Source organism: Vipera ursinii (genome assembly GCF_947247035.1).
Source record: "Vipera ursinii genome assembly, chromosome: 2".
Lineage (NCBI taxonomy): Eukaryota > Metazoa > Chordata > Lepidosauria > Squamata > Viperidae > Vipera > Vipera ursinii.
Genome location: NC_139513.1, coordinates 23,126,836 through 23,149,242, shown reverse-complemented (window position 1 = coordinate 23,149,242; position 22,407 = coordinate 23,126,836). Strand labels below are relative to the sequence as shown.

Genomic DNA, 22,407 nt, shown 5'->3' with positions numbered 1-22,407 from the left:
TTTGGATGGCCCAAGATCTCCAGTCCTTTCGCCGCGGCCTCAAAACACTCCTTTTCCAACTGGCTGACCTGGACTGACAGGCATTTTAATTATATTTACAATTTTTAATTTATTTTAATTTTTAATTTAAATTTATTGCACAGATGACTTTAATTTTAATTTTATCTTAATCTCTGTACTTATTATATGTTATTGTTGTTAGCCGCCCTGAGTCCTTTGGGAGATAGGGCGGGATATAAGTCCCATTAATAAATAATAAATAAATAAATAAATTTCTTCCCCATCTATTTGCCAGGAATTGAGAGGGCCAGATGCCATGATCTTGGTTTTCTTAATGTTAAGTTTCAACCCAACTTTTGTACTCTCCTCCTTCACCCGCAACAAGAGGCTCTTTAGTTCCTCTTCACTTTCTGCCATTAGAGTGGTATCATCTGCGTATCTTAGGTGGTTGATATTTCTCCTGGCAATCTTAGGGCCCCTAAGATTGTTCATGCAGTTGCATTTTGTGCCAGCTGTAACTTCCGAATGCTCTTCAAAGGTAGCCCCACAGTAGAGCACATTGCAATAGTTTAAGCACAAAATGACCAGGGCACGAGTGACTGAACACAGGAGTTCAGATCTAAGAAAGGGCACAACTGATGCACAGTCCAAAGTTGTGAAAAGGCTCTCTAACTGCCACCTGCTGTTTGAACCAGAGGGACTCCAGGAGTTGCACGAGGGGAAGTGCAAGCGCATCCAGACCTACAGATGTTAAACTCCCGGATCCTGAGGCTCCATATACCCAAAGCCACTTGGTCAAAACCAAGTTTCAGCTGAAACCTGTTGTCCCCGATCCTGCCCCCAGAGTCTCTAGGCACCACAGCTGGGTAATGAAATGTCTGCAAGAAAACAACCAAGCTCAGAAAGCACCAAAGACCTCACTTTTGGGATGAGTGAGGAGAAAGCTGGTGATTGAAGAAAACAAATCTCTCCAGACATTTGGGGAGACCAGGGTGGGGCTATCCTTTGAGATGCATGTCCCTATTTTGTCCTGCCAAGACTGAAGCATGTGCTTCATGCAAAAGCCAAGGCAGATGGAAATAGAGATGGCTGCCTGCAGATGCACCTTGGACTCCTAAAAGCCGCACCCTGGAAAGGGCTGAGCCCCCAAACCAGAGGGATGTATATCCCACAATGTCAAAGGGAAGGCAGTCCAGATCTAAAAACAGGGCTTTTTTCTCATAGAATGCTCAGAACGGAGTTCCGGCACTTTTTTGGATGGAACCTTGTAGGCAAGGCAGGTTGTATGACATGTTTGAGTTCCGACACCTTTTTCTTTTACAAAAAAAGCACTGTCTAAAAATATGCAAAGCAAGGCTTTAAGCCCAGGCTATTCATTCAGCCTATTTCCTTCTTACCTACCTCTCTCAGTGAAAAGCAGAGAGGAAGGGAAGAGGAGAAAGGAAAGAGTTGGTAGACAGCAACAGAGTGAAGGGGTGCTGGAAAATAACTCTGGGGAGAGGTAGTTGGAGACTTTGAAGAGGCAGGAGAAAGAACGAAGATTTCTAGTGGGAAGTTTGAACACACTGGTATAAATGCTGGTGGTTTTCTCTCTAAATTCCTATATAGAGGTAAAGGTTCCCCCGCACATGCGAGCTAGTCATTTCCAACTCTAGGGGCCAGCGCTCATCTCCGTTTCAAAGTGAAGAGCCAGCGCTTGTCCGAGGACGTCTCCGTGGTCATGTGGCCGGCACGACTAGACCCCAAAGGCGCACGGAACGCTGTTACCTTCCCACCGTAGTGGTCCCTATTTTTCTACTTGCATTTTTACGTGCTTTCGAACTGCTAGGTTGGCAGAAGCTGGGACGAGAAACAGGTGCTCACTCTGTTACGGGGCACTCGGGATTCGACCCGCCAAACTGCCGACCTTCTGATCGACAAGCTCAGCGTCCTAACCCACTGATCCACCGCATCCCTCAAAGCATATTCCTATATACTTTTACATAAAAAGAGAAAGAAAAAAGTTTTGGTTCTCTCTCTCTCTCTCTCTCTCTCTCTCTCTCTCTCTCTCTCCCTCTCCCCCTCCCCCCCTCTCTTTCTTTCTCTCTCTCTCTCTCTCTCTCTCTCTCTCTCTCTCTCCCTCCCTCTCTCTCTCCCATAGATTCTGCCACTGAACCAGATCTCCTTTTAGGAGTAGTGCTTGGTGGCTTGTGGACTTCAGCTCCCAGAATTCCTCCGCCAGGCACGCTGGCCCTTTTGCCAAGAAGGAGGCGGTGGGGGGAGGAGGAGGTAGTCAAAGCAGCCCAAAAGGAGGCGGGGAAAGCGGCTAAAAACAACCGGCGCTGAGCTTTAGGAAAAACGAAATCGGCTCTTGTTTCTTTCGTCCGCCATGAAGTCGGATCCGGAGCCCCAGCCCCGCCGAGGAGCGGGGAAAAAGGAGTACTCTGTTTTCAGAGGCGGCAAAGCCGCTGGCTGTCGCCGGGAGGAGGGAAGGCTACTAGCATCTAGCCCCGAAAGGAAAAGAAGCTTCGCCGGCATCTCGGAAAAGGACGGCCGCACAGTGGAGCGGCCTCTCCTCCTTCCCTTTTGGGATATCCCGAGCTCTGGAGATGTTGGAGAAGTAAGGAGTAATCAGCGACGGCCTTGGGTGGGTGCAAGAAGAGGGGGGGGTGCGGAGACGGCCCGAGCCGCTGTGGGGACCCCAAGGGGCGGAAAGCAACCCTGGGGCATCTCAGGGGGTGGGGGAGGGCTTGGGGGGAGATGGAGGCGGGGGGGCCCTTGTGCCCGTACTGGGTTCCCCCCCTATCCCCATGCACCCCATATTCCGTTTCAGCCTATCCTTTTTTCCCCCTCCCCCCTCCTGCTCAGAGAAAAACGGGAAGGGAAGAAGGGCAGGAGTTGGCAGAGAAGAGACTTGGGGGTGTGTGTGTGCTAGAAAACAGGTCTGGGGGGGCGGCGGGGGCGGAGAGAAGCAGGGAAAAATTCAGACTTTAAACCAGGGGGGTCTTCAAACTTGGCCCTTTTATGACTTGTGAACTTCAACTCCCAGAATTCCTCAGCCAGGCGCGCTGGCTGAGGAATTCTGGGACTTGAAGTCCACAAGTCATAAAAGGGCCCAGTTTGAAGACCCCCCTGCTTTAAAGGGACCAGAAGGAAAGAGAGCGGCTTTCTACTGGGTGGTATGAATAGCCGTCGGTTTTTTCCCCCCCTATCTATCTAAATCCCTGTAAATGGGACACAGTTAAAAAAAACCCAACAAACAACGGCTGCTCTTGTCTCCCTCTCCGTGGGGAGAGCCACGGGTTACTTCCCCCGAAGCCCGTCTCCTTTCAGGACGGGGCCTTGGAGGTTTCAACCCACGAATAAAAAAGCTGCTTTAGAGACGGACCCGCCTTGGCCCTTTATCCAGAAGAAGGACCGTAAACGCTAAAGGTAGCTGAAACGCTTCTTTTTTTTTTTTTTCTTTCAATCTGAGGAATCTCTGCGCAGCCTTGGGAGGGCTTTGTGTTCGAGGATTTTGTTGTCTTTTTTTGTGAACGTTTAAGGCAGGGGTCGGCAACCTCGGCTCTTTTATGACTCGTGGACTTCAACTCCCAGAATTCCTGAGCCAGCTATGCTGGCTCAGGAATTCTGGGAGTTGAAGTCCACGAGTCATAAAAGAGCCGAGGTTGCCGACCCCTGGTTTAAGGGAACTGGGCCACGCCGCTGTCATTTGAGGTGAGAGGAGCGGCATTGTAAAGGGCCGCTGAACCGACAGATGAGCGGGGAAAAACGGTGACCGTAATTGGGGTTGACTTGCAGTGGGGTTGGTCCAGCGCTCTCCCGGTATTTGGGGCTGGAGAGGAAACGGGGGTGGGGGGGGGTGGGGGCTGTTTCCCTCCTTTCCGGTCTCCCAGGGGTGGTTTTGTGTCCAGTTGCGAAAGCTTCCTTGGTGTTCGGAGCGGGGAGCTGCTGCTGCTGCTGCTGCGCGCTGAGCCTTTGCAACTTCGGAGAAGTGGAATTCTTCTTTGGGAAAAGACTCCGCACCCACTTTCCAGTAAGCAATTCAGGCTAAATGTTTCTGGCTATCGGAGGGATTGAGTGGATAGCATTGCTGACACTGGCTACGCTGCAGCCTTGCAACATGCCCATCCAAGATGCGTTGGCGTACTTAATTACTACCAATGGCAAAAAAATTCTGCAATGGCAGTGGATATTAGTTGTTTTTTTAATTATTTATTTATTTTATTTTATTTTATTTTATTATTTTATTATATTATATTATTTTATTTATTTATTTATTTATTTTATTTTTATTATTTTATTTTATTTTATTATTTTATTATTTTATTTTATTTTTTATTTTATTTTATTTTATTATTTTATTTTATTTATTTTATTATTTTATTTATTTATTTTATTTTATTTTATTTTATTTTATTATTTTCTATACCGCCCTTCTCCCGAAGGACTCAGGGCGGTGTACAGGGCAATAAAAATACAATATACAAAAGTTAAAAATAAGATTAAATAGAACTAGCCCATTACAATAAAAAATTAGCCTTGGTGGAGCAGTGGGCTAATGCCTCCTTAAGTAACACCAGCTGCCTGCAATTAGTGCAGGTTCCCATCCCACCAGGCTCAAGGTTGACTCAGCCTTCCATCCTTCCGAGGTGGGTAAAATGAGGACCCAGACTGTTGGGGGCAATTAAGCTGACTTTGTAATAATGCCGCTTGGGGTGTGTGTGAAAGCCCTAACAAGCAGGCATATACATAGAATGAAGGCTACTGCTAAGCTTGTAAGCCGCCCTGAGTCTTCGGAGAAGGGCGGGATATAAATGGAATTAAAATAAAAAAAATAAAAATAAAAAAATACTAATTAAAATACCCCAAACCCATTAGGCCAGGCCGGCTTGTTCAAACAGGTAAGTTTGTGAAAAGCATAGTTCTCACAGTTTTCCATTTAAAATCTACATATATAATAGTTACAGTGATTGGTAGCAAAGAGTATGGTAGTGACAGAAGACTAATTTGGGGCTGGTGCTGATTCTAGGGCAGACATGTCAGATTTGGGCCCCCCCCCAGGGCTGTCCCAGAAATGGCAAGGGACCAGCCCCCGCTGCCCCATCCCAACCTGGCGTTGCCCTGGCATACGCACAGGAAATGGTGTGCCCTCTCGGGCTGGATGTGTGCAGCCGCAGCTCATTTGCGTCAGCCTGCCCCATCCCTCCCAGCTTAACCAGTCAGGCCCAGCCATGCCCCACTTTGCCGGGCTTCTCGTGTGGCTCTGCTTTGCCAGGCCAGCCTCCTCATGCCTGGCCTCGCTTTGCAGGGCTTTTCCTTGTCCGGCTCTGTTTCACCCCACTGTGCCACACCTTTCCTCGCTTGGGCCATGGCCGTGGTGGCAAACCTATGGCACGCATGCCACAGATGGAATGCAGAGCCCTCTGTGGGCACGCGCGCCATCCCCCAGTCCTAGGCCTTCAGCTGGGTTTTATAAAACCTTTTTGCTTTAGGCCTCCACTGCCATGTGCAAAAAAAAGCTTCAATCAATCAATTTCAACTTCTTGCAGAAAAAAAAACATTTCATAAAGTTGGAATTGATTGAACTTTTTAGTCCCATCCAGTCTGCTGTTTACCACCGCAGCCATGCCCACCCAATGGGCCACGCCCACCTGGCACCCGACGATACATAAGTGGGTTTTGGGTTGCAGTGTGGGCACTCGGTCTCTGAAAGGTTTGCCATCACTGGGCCATGGTGTTCTGTAAGCCTAGCACCCCAGAGCAAGCCCAGCCTGTGCGATGAAAGGCGCGGAGATGTGAGTGGGCAGTGGCACAAGCCGAGCATCGGCCATCTCCCAGTCGCCTGCTCCACCACGGGAAGGGGAACACAGCAATCATGCAGAGCCGCAGCCTGGAACTGCCTGTGGTTGGCAGTGTGGTGGCTGGAGAGAGAGGGTGAAAAGAAGGAGAAAACAGGAAGGGTCTCTCTCTCTTTCTCTCTGTGTGTGTGTGTGTGTGTGTGTGTGTGTGTGTGTGTGTGTATGAGAGAGAGACAGAGAGAGAGCCAGGAGAGGAAGAGGAGGAAGCTGTGTTACAAAAAAAGGGAGCTTCCACCTTTCTCCCCCCTCCCCTTCTCTTTTTTTTAACCTCCTCCCGTTCTGTTCAGGTGCAGCTAAGGAAAAGGATGAGAAAGCAGGAAGGGTTTGTGTGTGTGTGTGTGTGTGAGAGAGAGAGAGAGAGAGAGAGAGAGAGAGAGAGAGAGGTGGGGGAATGGGGAGCATTGCAAAGTAAGCAAACTTACAAAAAAAGGGGGATCTCTCTGTCTCTCACACACATACACCTGCTGCGTGGGGAAGGAAGGTGGTATGCAGGCAGGTGAGAGAGCAAACTCAGATTGGCTTTGTGCTCTATTCTTGCCTCCTCCCCTCCCCTCCCTAAAATCCAGGCAATAATAGCACTCTTTGGATTGAATGGGAAGTTAAGAGGAATTGATGTGAGTTGAAATTAAAAGGCCGAATCAGCTCCTCCCCCCCAATTATTTTGTCAGAGACTTGGAAAGTGTTTCCTGCTCCTACTTCCCCTCACCTGCTCTTTTATAATTTAATCCAGCCTTGCCCAAACTAATATCTTTTGGGTGTCATGGACCACAGTTCCCACCATCCTGTGGCTATGCTGTCTAGAAATGCAATGCCTTATTTTCTCTGTAATATGCGCCTATGAGGCAGTCGCTCTGTGGGATTTAGATGTATGTAAACATTTGTTTCTTCTGCCTAATTTATTAAATGAACACCTAATTTGAAATTAAAAGTTTCTGAGAAATCCAGGGTGGTTTACAAGAAAACTCTCAAAGACAACTATTGTAAAGCATCACTAGCACTGCTTAAAACGATATTAAAAGTGTGTATTTTAAGAAAGAAAAATAGTAGTAGTAATTTACTTTAGTGCTGTGTGACCATAAAATGTGTTGTTATTCTACATATGCCTGGCTGAACAGTGTGTTTGGAGTTGCCTCCAAAAGGGTGAGGGATGCACTGTTCATATTTTCCTTGGGAGAAAGTTCTATAATTGGGGTGCTGTCTCTGAGAAGGCTCTGCTTGTGGCCACTGTTCTATAAACCAAACCAGGGGGACCATCTGGTCTAGATGGATGGTAAACAAAGATGATTAGGGAGCTGGAGGCTTAAAACATATGACAAATGTTTGTGGGAATTGGGTATGTCTAGCTTAGTGAAAAGGACTAGGGGTGGTGACATGATAGCAGTGTTCCAATATTTGATGGGCTGCCACAGAGAAGAAGGGGTCAACCTATTTTCCGAAGCATCAGAAGGCAATAATAGATGGAAACTAATCAAGAAGAAAACCAGCCTAGAACTAAGGACTTGTGAAAACAACTAACCAGTGAAAAGGCTTGCCTTCAGAAGTTGTGGATGCTCCATCACTGGAGGCTTTTAAGTAGAGATTGGATATTCCATTGTCTGGAATGGTTATGAGCAGGGGGGCTTTGACTAAAGACCTCAAAGTTCTCTTCCAACTCTTTTTCTTTGAGAGAAGTGCTGCCAACCTCTCCACTTTCCCTCATCCCTTCCTGGGCATAGAGAGAAGGAGGGAGGGAGGAAGGGAGGGAAACAGGAAGAAAGAAAGGGAAGGAAGGAGATGGGAATGAAAAGGAGGGAGGCAGGGAAGGAGAGGATGGAGGAAGGAAAGAGGGAAAGGAAAGAAAGAAAAAAAGAGAAGGAAGGAAGGAGATTGGGATAAAACAGAGGGAGGGTCTGAGGGAAGTTCTGCCTTAGCGCTTGGCCACCAGCAGCCCTGTTGCCCTTTTGCCATCCCCTGGTGGTCTCCCATCCTATTGCTGAGGATGCTTTGGTTACAAAGCCAGGTCTCCTCGCATGGAGAGGGAGTGGGCCTCCCTTTGACCCACACACTTTGTCCTTCTGCACCCACCATGAGCAACCTGGCCAAGGAGAGCGAGCACAGCAGCAATAGCCTTGAGGAAGAGGTAAGCGCAGGTGGGCGCCCCCTTGGGGAAGTGGGGCTAGGGTAGGCTGGGCTGTGGGATCCTGATGCTGTGGGAGCTCATGGGCTGGGCTGGGCACTTGACCTCCGCTGCCCAGGGCTCCGGGCAGTCCGTGTCACCCTCCAGGGGCCCCGTGCACAGTCTGAGGCAACCACAATGTTGATGCGGCCCTCAATGAAATTGAGTTTGACACCCCTGTTCTAGGGTGATACATTGTGTGTATGTGTTTGTATGTATGTATTCCTGAACATATGTAGTTCCTGATATTCTTTAGCAAGACAAAGCCCAATACATTACATTACATACATTGTTTTAAATAAATAAATAAACCTGGCCAAGGAGAGCGAGCACAGCAGCAATAGCCTTGAGGAGGAGGTAAGTGTAGGTGGGCACCCCCTTGGGGAAGTGGGGCTAGGCTAAGCTGGGCTGTAGGATCCTGATGCCGTGGGAGCTCAAGGGCTGTGTTCTGTACCAGCCTGCTACCGGCCCTGCAGAAAAGGCAGGGACAACCCCTTTTACAATAAGGCAAGAGGCTGGAATTACGCCTGCCAAATTTATTACTACAAAAACAAACAAGACACGAACCAAGAAACCGGAGCTTTAAGAAACACGAACTATCCAAGCGGTTGCCTTCAGCAAACCAGCCCTCCCCACACATTCCCCTTATATAGAGTTCAGGGCGTGGCTTCTCTCTGCCTCCTTCCGAGAAGCCCCATTGCCTTCCTCTGTCTACTCCTAATTGACTGCCTCCTGCGTCGGGCGTCCTTGAACAGGGCCAGCTGTGGGTCATCTTCATCCACGCTGTCAGGCTCACACAGCTGGGTCTCCGTGGTGACCAAGTGGGAGGAGCCTGGCTGAGGGCTATCATCAGCAAGATCTTCAACCCCCTCAGAAAGGTCTTCAACACCCCCCTCCTCCTCTGAGTCATCCGACCCAACTGCCGAACCCACAGGCTGACCCTGAATCACAACAGGCTGGGCACTTGACCTCCACTGCCCAGGGCTCCGGGCAGTCCGTGTCACCCTCCAGGGGCCCCGTGCACAGTCTGAGGCTCAGTGAGCTCCTCTAGTGGACCATGCCCTGGCGCTCACCCCAGTCCCACCTTTCCTCCACGGGAGACCCTCAGATCCGCCCCAGTCCCACCCAGGTGCCCCCGACGTGAGTGACGTTGAGCTGGCCATGCCCCACCCAGGCCACGCCCACGCCCCCCAGCCCCCCCCAATGGCAACCACAATGCTGAATGCGGCCCTCAATGAAACTGAGTTTGACACCCCTGTTCTAGGGTGATACATTGTGTGTATGTGTTTGTATGTATGTATTCCTGAACATGTAGTTCCTGTGGGAGGCCTCGTTTAACACTGTTTGCAAATTTTATCCTTTGGGGGTTTGAGGAAATTTGCTAATTTTACTTGATTACTTGATTGTCAATTATCTAGTGGAGATACTGCTGCTCAGACTATTGTGGATTCTGCTAATATTTTAAGGCATATCAACCATCTCACAGTAGTTAATAGTAATGTCACATCCTGTATATTGAGCTAAAAGTATATTCCATAGTTCTTGGTCCACAACTACAGTCTCCACATCCTTCCATTTAAGATTGATGCTTTTCAGATCTTTCTGAAATGCTTGCCATTTCCTTCTCCAGTGGATCACGTTTTGTCAGAACTCATGACCTTTCCACCTTGGGTGGCCCTGCACGGCATAGCTCATAGCTTCATTGAATTACGCAAGCCCCTTCGCCACGACAAGGCAGTAATCCGAGAAGGGGATCTCACAGTAGTTAATAGTAATGTCACAACCTTTATATTGAGCTAAAAGTATATTCCATAGTTCTTGGTCCACAACTACAGTCTCCACATCCTTCCATTTAAGATTGATGCTTTTCAGATCTTTCTGAAATGCTTGCCATTTCCTTCTCCAGTGGATCACGTTTTGTCAGAACTCATGACCTTTCCACCTTGGGTGGCCCTGCACGGCATAGCTCATAGCTTCATTGAATTACGCAAGCCCCTTCGCCACGACAAGGCAGTAATCCGAGAAGGGGATCTCACAGTAGTTAATAGTAATGTCACAACCTTTATATTGAGCTAAAAGTATATTCCATAGTTCTTGGTCCACAACTACAGTCTCCACATCCTTCCATTTAAGATTGATGCTTTTCAGATCTTTCTGAAATGCTTGCCATTTCCTTCTCCAGTGGATCACGTTTTGTCAGAACTCATGACCTTTCCACCTTGGGTGGCCCTGCACGGCATAGCTCATAGCTTCATTGAATTACGCAAGCCCCTTCGCCACGACAAGGCAGTAATCCGAGAAGGGGATCTCACAGTAGTTAATAGTAATGTCACATCCTGTATATTGAGCTAAAAGTATATTCCATAGTTCTTGGTCCACAACTACAGTCTCCACATCCTTCCATTTAAGATTGATGCTTTTCAGATCTTTCTGAAATGCTTGGCACCAGGTTTTCTTTGGCCCTGCTCTTTTTCTCCCAACAATCTGGTGGTATCCAGTTGATTGCTGTCCTGCTGGATGTTGCTCACTCATGCGGAGCACTCGTCCAGCAAAGCCCATTCTTCATTCTTAGTTCGTGCTTTGTTAATATTAATAATATAATTATATGTTCTCCTACTTTTTTCCTAAAGATTTAAGGAGAGTTTTTTAGATGAAAACAAATTGTGGACATAGGAGATAGTGGGTGGGTCACTGAACTGAATAAAAATAAATGAGTAAAAGGCATTGGTGTATAGAGAAAAATTACAAAGAAACTATCCTCTCCTGCCTGGATTTCCACTATAGTTTTTTCTGCTGAAATTATGACTTGGGAAAGGAATCTGGACCTAATTTCTAGTAAGTAATTTAGGAGGTGTTTTTCTCCTGTGTTTGTATTTCTGAGTGTATTTTTAATTCCAGATCATACAAATCCAGGAACAATGGCTGTGGATGAATTTGAGATGATTGAGAAGCAGGCCCCTGGTAGCAACATTCTTTTACAGCAAAAAGAAACAGGTAATTACAATATGAAGCTCTGGAAGCCAAAATCCTGAAATGAGGGATCGAAATGTCCAAGCCATGGCCACACAGAGCAATCCAAACACATACACTGTTCCCAGTTGGATTTCAAAAAATTCCTGCTGAATTTTAATGTTTCATGAGACCAAGAACAGGCATTCCGTCTGCTGCAGGGGACAGCTATGAAATAAATGTAATGAACTACATTACAGAGATAGAGTAATCTCACCAACATTGTCAGGACAAGCCACTAGACCAGCAGTCCCCAATCTTTAGAGTTTGACAGCCTGATGGGTGGGGGAGTGGGAAACCAGACTGTGCAAGTGGTATGCACACTGGCCCACTTGTTTGCATAAGTTGAACTGCATGTGTGTTCATGCACACTGACCTGCCACTAGAACAAGTCCAGCTGCACGCTTGCACAGCCCAGTTCCAAACAGTCCACGGCCCGGTAGCGGACCAGGAAGTTGGGAATCTCTGCACTAGGCTATAAATTGGGAGCAAACCCCACTCCTCACTAGCACTGATGATGTTACCTAGTTTGGATAATGAAACATCTGCAAAAAAAGAGCCAAACTCAGCAGCAAAGACCCCTCATTTCAACCCTGACCCACAAGCATTTCCCTTTATATGCTTTATATTATATATTTTATGTTTGACCCAAGAAAATTCCTCTTCAGTTAATGTGACCCTGGCAAGCCAAAAGGTTGGATGTGCGTGCTGTAAAATATGCTGGGTCCCGTCCTTCTTAGCTTTTGAAGATCAGCCAAGATCAAATTCAACCCTTTTAACAGAATGTAGATAATGGAATGTTGATTTCCCCCCCCTTCTCTAATAAATAGTTGCCCAATTTATTAATGGCCATGAAGAACCTTTGCATGACAAAGTATTTTCTGCTGTACACTTTTTAAAAAGCTGGGTCCTACTTCTAAAAAGAGATTCCTCAAAATTAGCAGTAATTTGCCGTCTTCTGTGAGCATCTTGGCCTTCCTTCTTGTGACAGCTCCATTTCTAATTCCAGATCATACAAATATAGCAATGCCGAATATGGATGAGGAGCAAGAGCTGCAGCATCTTTCTCCCAACGGACTTGCAGGTGGACAGGAGAAGAAACCAGGTAGTAATAACAGTTTTGCAATAGTGGCGAATATCTGTAGGATGAGGGTGAAGGCTTGTTCTTCGAGCTTGTGGGTTGGCTTCCAAATGTTTCGTTACCAGGCTAGGAAACGTCTCCAGTGGAGTTTAGGGGTTGTTAGTGTCAGTGTTCTTCTGCTTTTAAGGGCTTCATGTTTTCAATAGGCCTTGTGATGGATCAGGTGTGGGTGTTATTAGATACAGGGTTCGTTGTGTGATTGACGAGACGAGGCGAGTGAGTTCAGCAAGAATCATTCTTTATTGGGTTGCAGGAACTGAACTGAGAAATAAGGCTGCGAATGCAGCAATTTATACCCTGGCCTCTAGGCAGCGGCCAATAGGTTTAAAGCAACCTATTGCCGCCCTAGAGGCAGCCAGTGGTGGCGCTGGAGACGGGTTGTCTGAGGAGCTGGGAGCTGTTAGCTAGCTTCCCTGCTTGAGCAACCTTCCAGCATTTAACCCCACATGATATTCTTTAGCAAGACAAAGCCCAATACATTACACCCCTCCTCCCTAGAATGTACACAGTACACACATTATAACAGCAAAAGGGAATGATTACAGCAATTACAAGTTTTACAGAGATACCAAAGTAATATGCAATGTACACATTTTACCTTATTGGCTAATACAGAGACTCTCCTGTCTAGCAGCACATCAATGACACATACAACATTATAGCTCTGTTATTTCCGAACAAAATCTTGTAGATATGCAGGAAGCTTGCGAACCCTCGTGGAACGCCTGGGAGAGTCGGGTACTCTCTGGCCTACCAGCTTGGCCAGCAGGCTGGGTAGACCAAGGTCCATAAGTTCAAGCGAGTCAGGCTGACTCGGAATTCTCTGGCTGGCCCTTTCAGGTGGGCCCAACCCAGAGTCCAATCGCTCAGCATAGTTAGCACAGCAGCTGTAGTGTTCTGGTTGGCTTTCTCCTTCAGGGGCCCCATGTTGCATTCCTGGGCTTTGTCCCCCTACGGCCACCTCCCCGTTGCTCTGACTGCTTGGGACCTCAGAGCCTAGGGATTGATCGGCCTGGCTGCTGGTTTGCAGTCCGTGGATGGGACCTGGGATGAAGTCCTCGCTTTGTGGCTATTCTGGAAAACGCTTTTTAAGCTGATCAATATGGCGATGAATGACTCACCCGCCCTCTAGCCCCACTTTGTATGAGAGAGGGCCCAACGTTTTGGTGTTTTTCCCTTGGACACACAAGTTCCCATGCCCATAGTTCCGGGTGAATAGTTTTGGGGTGAATTCCCACACCCCGTTGCCCACTTGCAGCCCACTGGGAGTTAAAGTCCATGAGTCATAAAAGAGCCAAAGTTGCCTACCCCTGGACTACATCATTCTGCTTTTGGGTGAATTCTGCAGAGATCTAAACCAGCTTCTGGATCATCTATGGTAGTGTGTGGCCCAACCTGAAGAACTGAGAAGCTTGGAGGTGTGTGGTCTGCTAGAACTCCCCAGCCAAGACTTCTGGGAGTTGAAGTCCACACATCTCTAGGTTGCCCATGATGGGAAAAACCTGTCTACTGATTTGGCTTAATAGCCATTTCTTCTCTCTGCCCCTCCACAGAGAAAAGGGAGGTCTTTAAATATTTTGGAGGAGTTTTCAATAAAACTGTATTTTTCTTTTTTTTTTAACCTCAAAATCCTGTGCATCTTTATCACTTTCCTGACCCGGGAAGTTATTAGAAATTAAACAACTTCCCTCTGGAGATTGTAGCTGAGTCATCAGTTGGTTTCCAAGAAAAGAGAGGGGGAGGTTGGTCAAGAGAACTCTTGAGAATTCTTGATTCTAACTTCTCTTCCAGATAGGTGCTTCCCTCCAACAATGTGATTTGAACCTTCTTACCTTCTTGTCAACCTTCTCCTAACCTGACATTGGAGACCTTGTTGGTTTAAAATTTGTTTTTTTTTCTTTCTGCCTTAGATAATATGCAGAATGTCAGATATTCAAGAATGAGAAATCTTTTTGTTCGGTACCGTGGTTATATTGTCATCATTCTTCTTTCTTTTGCTATTGTAGTTTGTACTGGTAAGTTATCCAAACCTTACTATTGCAAGATATGCGATGCTTTTATTTTTATGCGGGGTTGTTTTTTTGCATTCCTTCCCCGCCCCCCTTCTGAGGGATAATAACAGCCAGGTTGATGAAGGGGTTGGACTAGCCATGGAGAGACCCAGGTTTATTTATCTGTTTGTTAGTTCGATTACTATAGCCGTCTATCTCAGTAAATGACTTTGGGCAGCTTGCACAAAGTAATTCAGTTTACAGGAAATGCAATACAGAACATACAGTTTGTTACAGCTGATTCTTCCTGTTAATTACTTCTATATAACATATAGAAGACAGATCAATAATTTGCAAGTAGATTTAGTAGTTTAAAAATTTTTCAGAGGGCCTGTTTTGCAAGGGGTAGGAAGTAATATCATAGTAATGTATTAATCAGTATTCAACTAGCTTAGATACTATAGTCAGGGTTTTAGGGGCTTAGTAAAGGCTAACAGGGTTAGGACCGTTCTACTCTCCAAAGGGGGAATGGTCCATAGAGCAGAGGACACTGGTGAAAAGCTCACCCTCTGTCTAGTAGGTAAAAAGGTTGTAATCTCCCCTCAGCCACAGAAGCTCCTTGGATGTCCTTGGGCCTTCTCTCTCAGCCCAGCCTACCTTGCAGGATTATGGTGCAAAAAAGGGGACCTTGACCAAGAAAAAGGAGCAAATAAATCTATCAGATAGAATAAATCAATGCATAGGAGTCTCCCCTTCCCTGATTTCCTCTCCATTCCAAAGGAGGCAGAAACAGAGAAAGAAGCGCTTGCTTTTTCCATACATGTAGACATGATCCCCCAACTTTTCACATCTTATTACCCATTGCAACCCTTAGTCCCTTGCTGCAAAAGCTCAGTATTCACCTTAGCTTCTGTGTGTGTGCGAGTTGGTATAAAATCCTTGAACTCTGGGATAATTGTAAAACAGCTGTTTATTGTTTGAAATTCCCATAGACAGCCAATTTTTTTAGGTTTTTATTAAAATTGATTTGATTTTATTGTTTTACTGTTTTTCAAACAATAAACAGCTGTTTTACAATTATCCCAGAGTTCACGGATTTTATACCATTACACACATATCCCTGGGATTCGTATGTTTAAAGTTATTATATAAATTATATATATATAAAATTTCATTTTTAATGTGTGCCATTGTGCCACAGTAAAAAATTATAATAAAGGTTGTCTGTCTGTCTGTCTGTCTGTCTGTCTGTCTGTCTGTCTGTCTATCTATCTATCTATCTATCTATCTATCTATCTATCTATCTATCTATCTATCTATCTATCTATCTATTCCTTATTATGGGTAGTCCTCAATTTATGACCAGTCATTTAGCAACTGTTTGAAATTACTATTAAGCTCTCAAGGGCTACAGATTCGAAGTTACCACAGATATTCCCACCCACCCACCCCTCCCCTAGAGATCTTGTGATCACATTTGGGGCGCTCAGCAACTGACCTATATTTGTGTATGTTTGCAGCATTCTGAGGTCACGTGACTATGATTTACAACATTTTTGCTGGGAACATGTTTGCTTCTAATTTCTGACAAAAAAACACTCGTCGGGGAAAATGGATTCACTTTACGACCACGTTTGCTTTATGACCACTGCATTCGCTTAATGAGCGCTGTAAAAATTTTTGTAAAATCAGGTCAGTCATTTGATGCCTCGGCTTATGACCATCATGACTTATGTCAGAAATTCCCAGTCTTCGTTACGGTCATAAATCAAGGACTAGCTGTATTCCCCATGCCCATTTGTGTTCAATTAACTGTGGGCAGTGTTTGTTAGATCATGATCTTTTTTTTCCCCCTTAGTATTTTCAGGAAATAAGGCAACCCTAAAGACAGATGATTGTAAGTCGCTGCCGGCACCCTCTCAGCCTTGGAAACGCCCGTGCCCGCCTGCCTGGATTGGATACCAGATGAAATGTTTATTCTTCTCAAATGAAGAAGGAAACTGGACTGCTGCTCAACAGTTCTGCTCTTCGCACAATGCCTCTCTGGCCATTATTGAAAATGAGGACCTGGTAAGAGGTGAAAATATCCTGCTATATTGTGGATGGTACCAGTTTCATGTAGGGTCCACATACATCAGTTCTGCCTGCAGGGAATTTATTTTACAACAGTATGATGGTTTCATTTGGTGCTGGTCTGTAACCCTAGTGAAGACTGAAAAAAGATGTGAATTGATTTTCATTAAGGAAGACCATCTGTTGCTTTCTGATCTACGGCCGGTGTCTTTAGCCCACGTCTGCTACAGGTAGACCTTGTATAATGATCGCCCCGTTTAGGGACCATTCAAAGTTACTTTTTTCCAGATGTCATCTTTCCAGCTTTTTTTTTTCTTCTTTAGCTTTTTCACTTCTTTTTGTTCTGTGTTCTGGAACTGAGTCCAAGTAAACACTCCAGCCTTCCCTTTTTGAAATAGCTGTGTCCCTTTTAAAGGGAACAGCTCCCTTTTCTCCTGGGTGGGACCCTTTTTAAGCCTTCAGGGAAAGGAAGGGAGAGGAAACAGCACAGTTGTTTTGCCTTCGTGCATCATTGAAATCATTGATATTAGGGCTGGTTAGCACTCTGATTTGACTCTAAAAGGGGGCTTTGAAGTCTGTGGGCTATCAAAATAGCAGCTCTCTGCAACTATTTAAAATAGCAGCGTCTTCTCCTGAGATTCTGGGGCGGGAGCCGGCTTAAGGAGATGAAGACATACTGAATTTATGTTCTGATGTGCTTGGGGGAAATGGAGGCAGGCAGTCTTTGTATCCTTATATGAACTCCTGTGTAACTCCTGGTGTAATCAAACAATACGATAGAATTATTGGCCGACTCTAAATATGTGTGATTTGATTATTGAGGAAATAGGTAAAAGATTAAAACATGTACACTTAGAGACGGGGGTGTCTATAAATATTTTGGAGTGGTTTAATGTTTACCGTTTATTCTCTCAGAAGGTTTTTCTGCAGCGTCACATAGGCAGCATTCCCCACTTGATTGGCCTCAAACGAGATCCAGGCCAACCCTGGAAATGGATCAATGGAAATGTTTCAACGTGAGTCGTCCTTTCTCTCTTATGTCTTCACTTGAGGAGTAGTGAGATGGGCGGCATCTAAATTTCATTAATGAAATAAACTCTGTAAGAGCCAAATGCTGAAAAGAAGTGGAATGGGGTTTATTTATCCAGTGCAGTCCTGTTTCTTGCATCAAGCACAAATGCACTGCGTATTTTCATAAATGCCAACTTTGTGTCTAAAACTAGAGAACTTAAAAGAGTGGAAGCAAGCCAGTGTGATGCAGTGGTTAAATTGCCAGACTTGAGAAACCCAGGTTAGGTCCCCTCAGCCATAAAAGGTGCCTGGGAATTATGGGTCGGTCCTTTTTTTCTCGGCCCCGGAGCCAGTGTGGTCTGGTAGTGAAGGTTTCACACTAAGAGTGGGAGATCCAGGTTCAAATCCCCTTTGAGGCACTGAAGTTCCCTTACTGACTTAAGGCCAGATCCTCTCAGCCTTACCTACCTCATGTGTTAAAGAGGAACTTGTGAGAGCCAGTTTGGCATAGCAGTTAAGGCAGCGGGCTTAAAACTGGGAGCTGTGAGTTCTAGTTATGCCTTGGGCACAAAGCCAGCTGGGTGATCTTGGGCCAGTCACTTTCTCGCATTCCTATGAAGGAAGAATGTCAAACTTCGTTAAGAGTTGTGCAGACCATCTCTGAGAATTGGACTTAAGGAAAAATAAGTGTGTTAGTTCCTAAACAAAAAGCTGGGATTTAAGTCTAACAAATCAATATATAAAGAAGAATATAATGCCCCAATATGGCTGCTCTCTTAATTAACTTGGAGTCCTAGGTCAGAATTTGTGCTCAGGAAAAGAATGGACACATTGCTAATCATACGTGATTGAAACCAGCCACATATAGAAAATTGATGGCCTCCAAATGGACTTGGCATGGCACAAAATGGAGGCTTAGGGATTTTTTATTTAAACTTTTTAATGGGTTAGGGAGGAGGGAGGGATGTAAGGCCCAGCAGAAAGATGGGGGGATTTTGCTGGACCTTTCTCAGTCCAGGTTGGTAGACGGTCGCGGCAATGGGGGGGGGCGGGATGGGGGGTCTTGGGGCCCGAGGGGACGGGGTGGGGACAGTGATCCCCACAGTGATTGGGAATGGCAGTAGACAGATGAACAGAGGGCCATATCGAAATCTGGGATCGCGCCCCTGCTGTCTTCGAGTGGTGGCACGCTCCGACCCTCTGGCTTCATCCGGCTTCTCCGGGGGTGGGGGAGGACAGGTACCTGAGCTCAGGCTGGTTTATTTGAATGCCAGGTCTGTGGTGAATAAAGCTCCCCTCATTCAGGATTTGATTGAGGAGGAAGGCGCAGACCTGGCATGCATTACAGAAACTTGGTTGGGCCCGGAGGGAGGAGTCCCTTTGATCGAGTTATGCCCACCAGGTTTCCGTGTGCTTCACCAGCCTCGGGCTCAGGGTAGGGGCGGGGGGGTGGCAGTTGTTATTAAGGAGGCCAGTTGCGCCCCTATCTGGACTGAGATGCCCTACGTACAGTCACTCACGCACTCGTTACCTCCCGTATAGATTACTGCAATGCTCTCTACATGGGGCTGCCCTTGAAGACCACCCAGAGGCTCCAGCTGGTGCAGAATGCGGCCTCGCGGGTAGTGATGGGAGCATCCTGATACTCCCATATTACACCCCTCCTGCGTGAGCTGCATTGGTTACCGGTTGCCCTCCGGGTGAGATTTAAGGTGTTGGTACCTACCTTTAAAGCCCTACATGGCCTAGGCCCGGGATATTTGCAGGACCGTCTACTGCCGGGAACGACTTCCCATCGCCCAGTGCGCTCACACAGGGAGGGCCTCCTCAGGGTGCCGTCGGCTAGACAATGTCGGCTGGCGACCCCCAGGGGGAGGGCCTTCTCTGTGGGAGCGCCAGCCCTGTGGAACCAACTTCCCCTTGAGCTCCGGATGGCCCCAGATCTCTGGTCCTTTCGCCGCGGCCTTAAAACATTTTTTTTTCCATCAGGCTGACCTGGACTGACAGGGATTTTTAAAATGTTTTTAACTTATTATTGGGGCTGCTAGTTTAATTCTTTTTTTTAACTTTTATATTATTGTATTTTTATTGTTGTTAGCCGCCCTGAGTCCTTCGGGAGATAGGGCGGCATATAAGTCCCAAAAATAAATAAAATAAATAATAAACTTCAGTTCCCATCAGCTCCGAGCACAGGGGACGAGTGAGTTATAGCTCAAAGTTGCTGGGAAACACCAAACTGGCTATAGCCAAATAGACCATTCATACATGAATCCACTACTATCTGCCTATCACCCACTAAAATTTGCTTCTCCCTATTGGTGAATTAGATTGAGATTTGCTCATCCTTGACTCAGCAGAAAACTATACTGGAATGAAATTTGGGGCCTCCATTGTTACCTCTCCACTCCAAGTCACTTTGGTTGCCTGACTTTCTTCCAAGACAGTGGGTGAATAATAATAATAATAATAACAACAACAACAACAACAACAACACCTAGGATGCTGGCAGCAACCCGTGTCAACCATCAGCGCCAGTCAATTTGAATGTTCAGTTGACTGAGGTTCATGTCTAAACAACAACCAACAATAATAATAGAGTTGGAAGGGACCTTGTGGGTCATCTAGTCCAACCTCTTGCTCAGGCAGGAAACCTTATACCATTTCAGACAAATGGCTGTCCAGTCTCTTCTTAAAAAGTAGATTTACACACCTTATGATTGCCCTTGGAGGTTGTTGGAATAAGGATGCAAATTGGAACACCAAATTAAGTTAGCTAAGGGTGACTGAAGCCTCTCTTACTCACAGGAAAACAATGCTATGGGGACATGGCAGAAAAGAGATGTTACTAGGGCAAGATGATGACATGGTTAGATGCAGTGGGGACACAGCTCTTCACCCTTGTTTCCCTTGTGTTGCAGGTGGAAGGTCCTCGGTGGTGGAGGGAACTGTGCCTTTTTGAATGAGGAAGGCGGAGCAAGCTCTTCCATGTGCCATACACTCCATCACTGGATATGCATCAAACCTGATGAATTCACAAGTCCAAATTCAGCTTGACGACATATAATTTCCATTGTACTCAGCTGGAATTTACCTTTTATCATTGACTGTAGTAACGATTGGATCTTATATACAGAGAAGGATAAATTATTTCTGCCTTTGCACACTGTAATCCTAGCATATCAACTAGATATTTAATCAGTTGCGGATTTCCTCTGGATTTTCTTCTGCATGAAATAGTCTCTGTTTCTGCTGTTGCACTTTACATTATTACATTTCTACATTGTTTACATTTTCATGTAGTTTAGGCCAGTGGTTTTCAACCTGTGGTCTGCAGCCCCTGGGGGACCGGAATGTTATCATAGGGGATCCATGAAGGCTTGAAAACAATGTTATGATTTAAATCTTAAGTCTTGGGGGTCCATGGCCATAGTCTGTGGCCACAAAAACTATTTAGATGGGATCCGTGTTGAAGAAAAAAATTGAGAAACACTGGATAAGATCTATACTGATTTCAGCATTATTTATTTTATTTATTTTATTTTTATTTTTATTCCATTTATATCCCACCCTTCTCCGAAGACTCAGGGCGGCTTACAAGCTTAGCAGTAGCCTTCAATGTATATGTCTGCTTATTAGGGCTTTCACACACACACCCCCCAAGCGGCATTATTACAAAGTCAGCTTAATTGCCCCCAACAATCTGGGTCCTCATTTTACCTACCTCGGAAGGATGGAAGGCTGAGTCAACCTTGAGCCTGGTGGGATGCAAACCTGCAATAATTGCAGGCAGCTGGTGTTACTTAAGGAGGCATTAGCCCACTGCTCCACCTCTGCTTCACAAGTTGATTTGGTCGCCAAGTTTGCTTCTGGGTGCAATTCAAGGTGCTGGTTTTAACCTTTAAAGCCCTTTGTTGCATGGGATTGGGTTAAGTGAGCAGCTACCTCTCCACAATTGCCTCTTCCCAATATATTAGCTCTGGCAGAAAAGGCTGCTGCTAGGGATCTACTCTTAGTGGATCTCAGGAAAGGGGCCTTCCCCCCCCTCCAATGAGATCGTCTCCAAAGGATGCTAACCCCACACCTGACATTCAGGAGGCCAGATTTATTTCAAATATCAAATACCAAGCTATGCAATTTTAATTTTTTTTAAATTAGGTATATTGTTTTATTACTGTTTCCCTTCTCCAATAAATTATTTCGCTTTTTTAACTGTACTATTTTATTATGAATGCTAGTCAAAGGCCATAATAATTATACTTTGCTTTGCTTTATTTTATTATTGTAATGCATGCAGCTCAGATCACTTTTGGATATATATATATTTGATATGCAAATAAATGAATTAATAGATAAAAGTAGTGTATATTGGAAATCATGGCAATTGTTTTATTTTACATCCTGTCATAATGACACACCTGATTCTCTCCTGGCTACTTTGATTCTTATAAGTGTTGTCAGAAAAATACTCACCTAAAGAGAAAAAACAAAGCATTTGGAGACAGAGTCAATAAAGGATACTTTATCAGAATATCACTGGGGCCAGCTGACCTACCAAAACAATACCCTGTGTTGTGTTGTGGACAGGCTAAGGATGTTACACACATTTCCTGGCATCCAGAACAAAAATTATGGGAAAACTAAGAGGAAAAAAACCCTTCTTAGTTTGTATTTCATTTATACATTTAATTTTTTGAACTTTCTTTTTTTTATAAATTTTCTTACAAAAAATAAAGATATTACATATTTTTTTAAAAATTACAACAAAAAACTGCAAACATGAATAACTTTCTCCAGCATCAGAAAGACTGGTTTTTCAATCACAATGTTTTTCCAACAAATCTTTACTTTCAATAACATTGGTAGCAATAATATAGAATCATTATATTGTCAGTCAATATGAACTAGAAGCTAGACTTGCACATGGTTAAGATTCAGAATTTAAAAAAAAAAACCCAGACAGTTCAAATGTGCCCTTGTGAAGCCAAAGTGAAGAGCAGCTATGTGTCTTTTCTGAAGCTGTTAGTGCAACTTTAAGATGTATGGACTTACCAAGCTGGGAATTCTGGGACTTAAAGTCCATAAAACCTATGCTACATGACAACATTAAAAAAAATCCTAATATTTTTTTAAAGCATCCAGAAATACAGATGTATGCATGCTCCATTGCCCTAATCAAACAAGCAGGTC

General features: G+C 45.2%; 1 protein-coding gene across 1 annotated transcript; it reads left to right on the top strand.

Annotated features, from left to right (window-relative positions):
• The first annotated feature begins 3,918 nt into the window (after positions 1 to 3,918).
• LOC310634058 (C-type lectin domain family 2 member D-like) lies at positions 3,919 to 20,843 on the top strand. Its single transcript, XM_083352103.1, has 7 exons — positions 3,919 to 4,015; positions 10,894 to 10,989; positions 12,014 to 12,109; positions 14,056 to 14,160; positions 15,995 to 16,206; positions 17,125 to 17,225; positions 20,139 to 20,843. The coding sequence occupies exons 2-7, from the start codon at positions 10,914 to 10,916 to the stop codon at positions 20,272 to 20,274; spliced, it is 726 nt and encodes a 241-aa protein (XP_083208229.1). The 5' UTR covers positions 3,919 to 4,015; positions 10,894 to 10,913; the 3' UTR covers positions 20,275 to 20,843.
• Positions 20,844 to 22,407: the final 1,564 nt, after the last annotated feature.

Coding starts and splice junctions, on each gene's coding strand:
- LOC310634058 (XM_083352103.1), top strand. CDS start 10,914: ATGGCTGTGGATGAATTTGAGATGATTGAGAAGCAGGCCCCTGGTAGC. Junction 14,161..15,994: donor TGCTATTGTAGTTTGTACTG/GTAAGTTATCCA, acceptor TTTCCCCCTTAG/TATTTTCAGGAAATAAGGCA. Junction 16,207..17,124: donor TTATTGAAAATGAGGACCTG/GTAAGAGGTGAA, acceptor TTATTCTCTCAG/AAGGTTTTTCTGCAGCGTCA.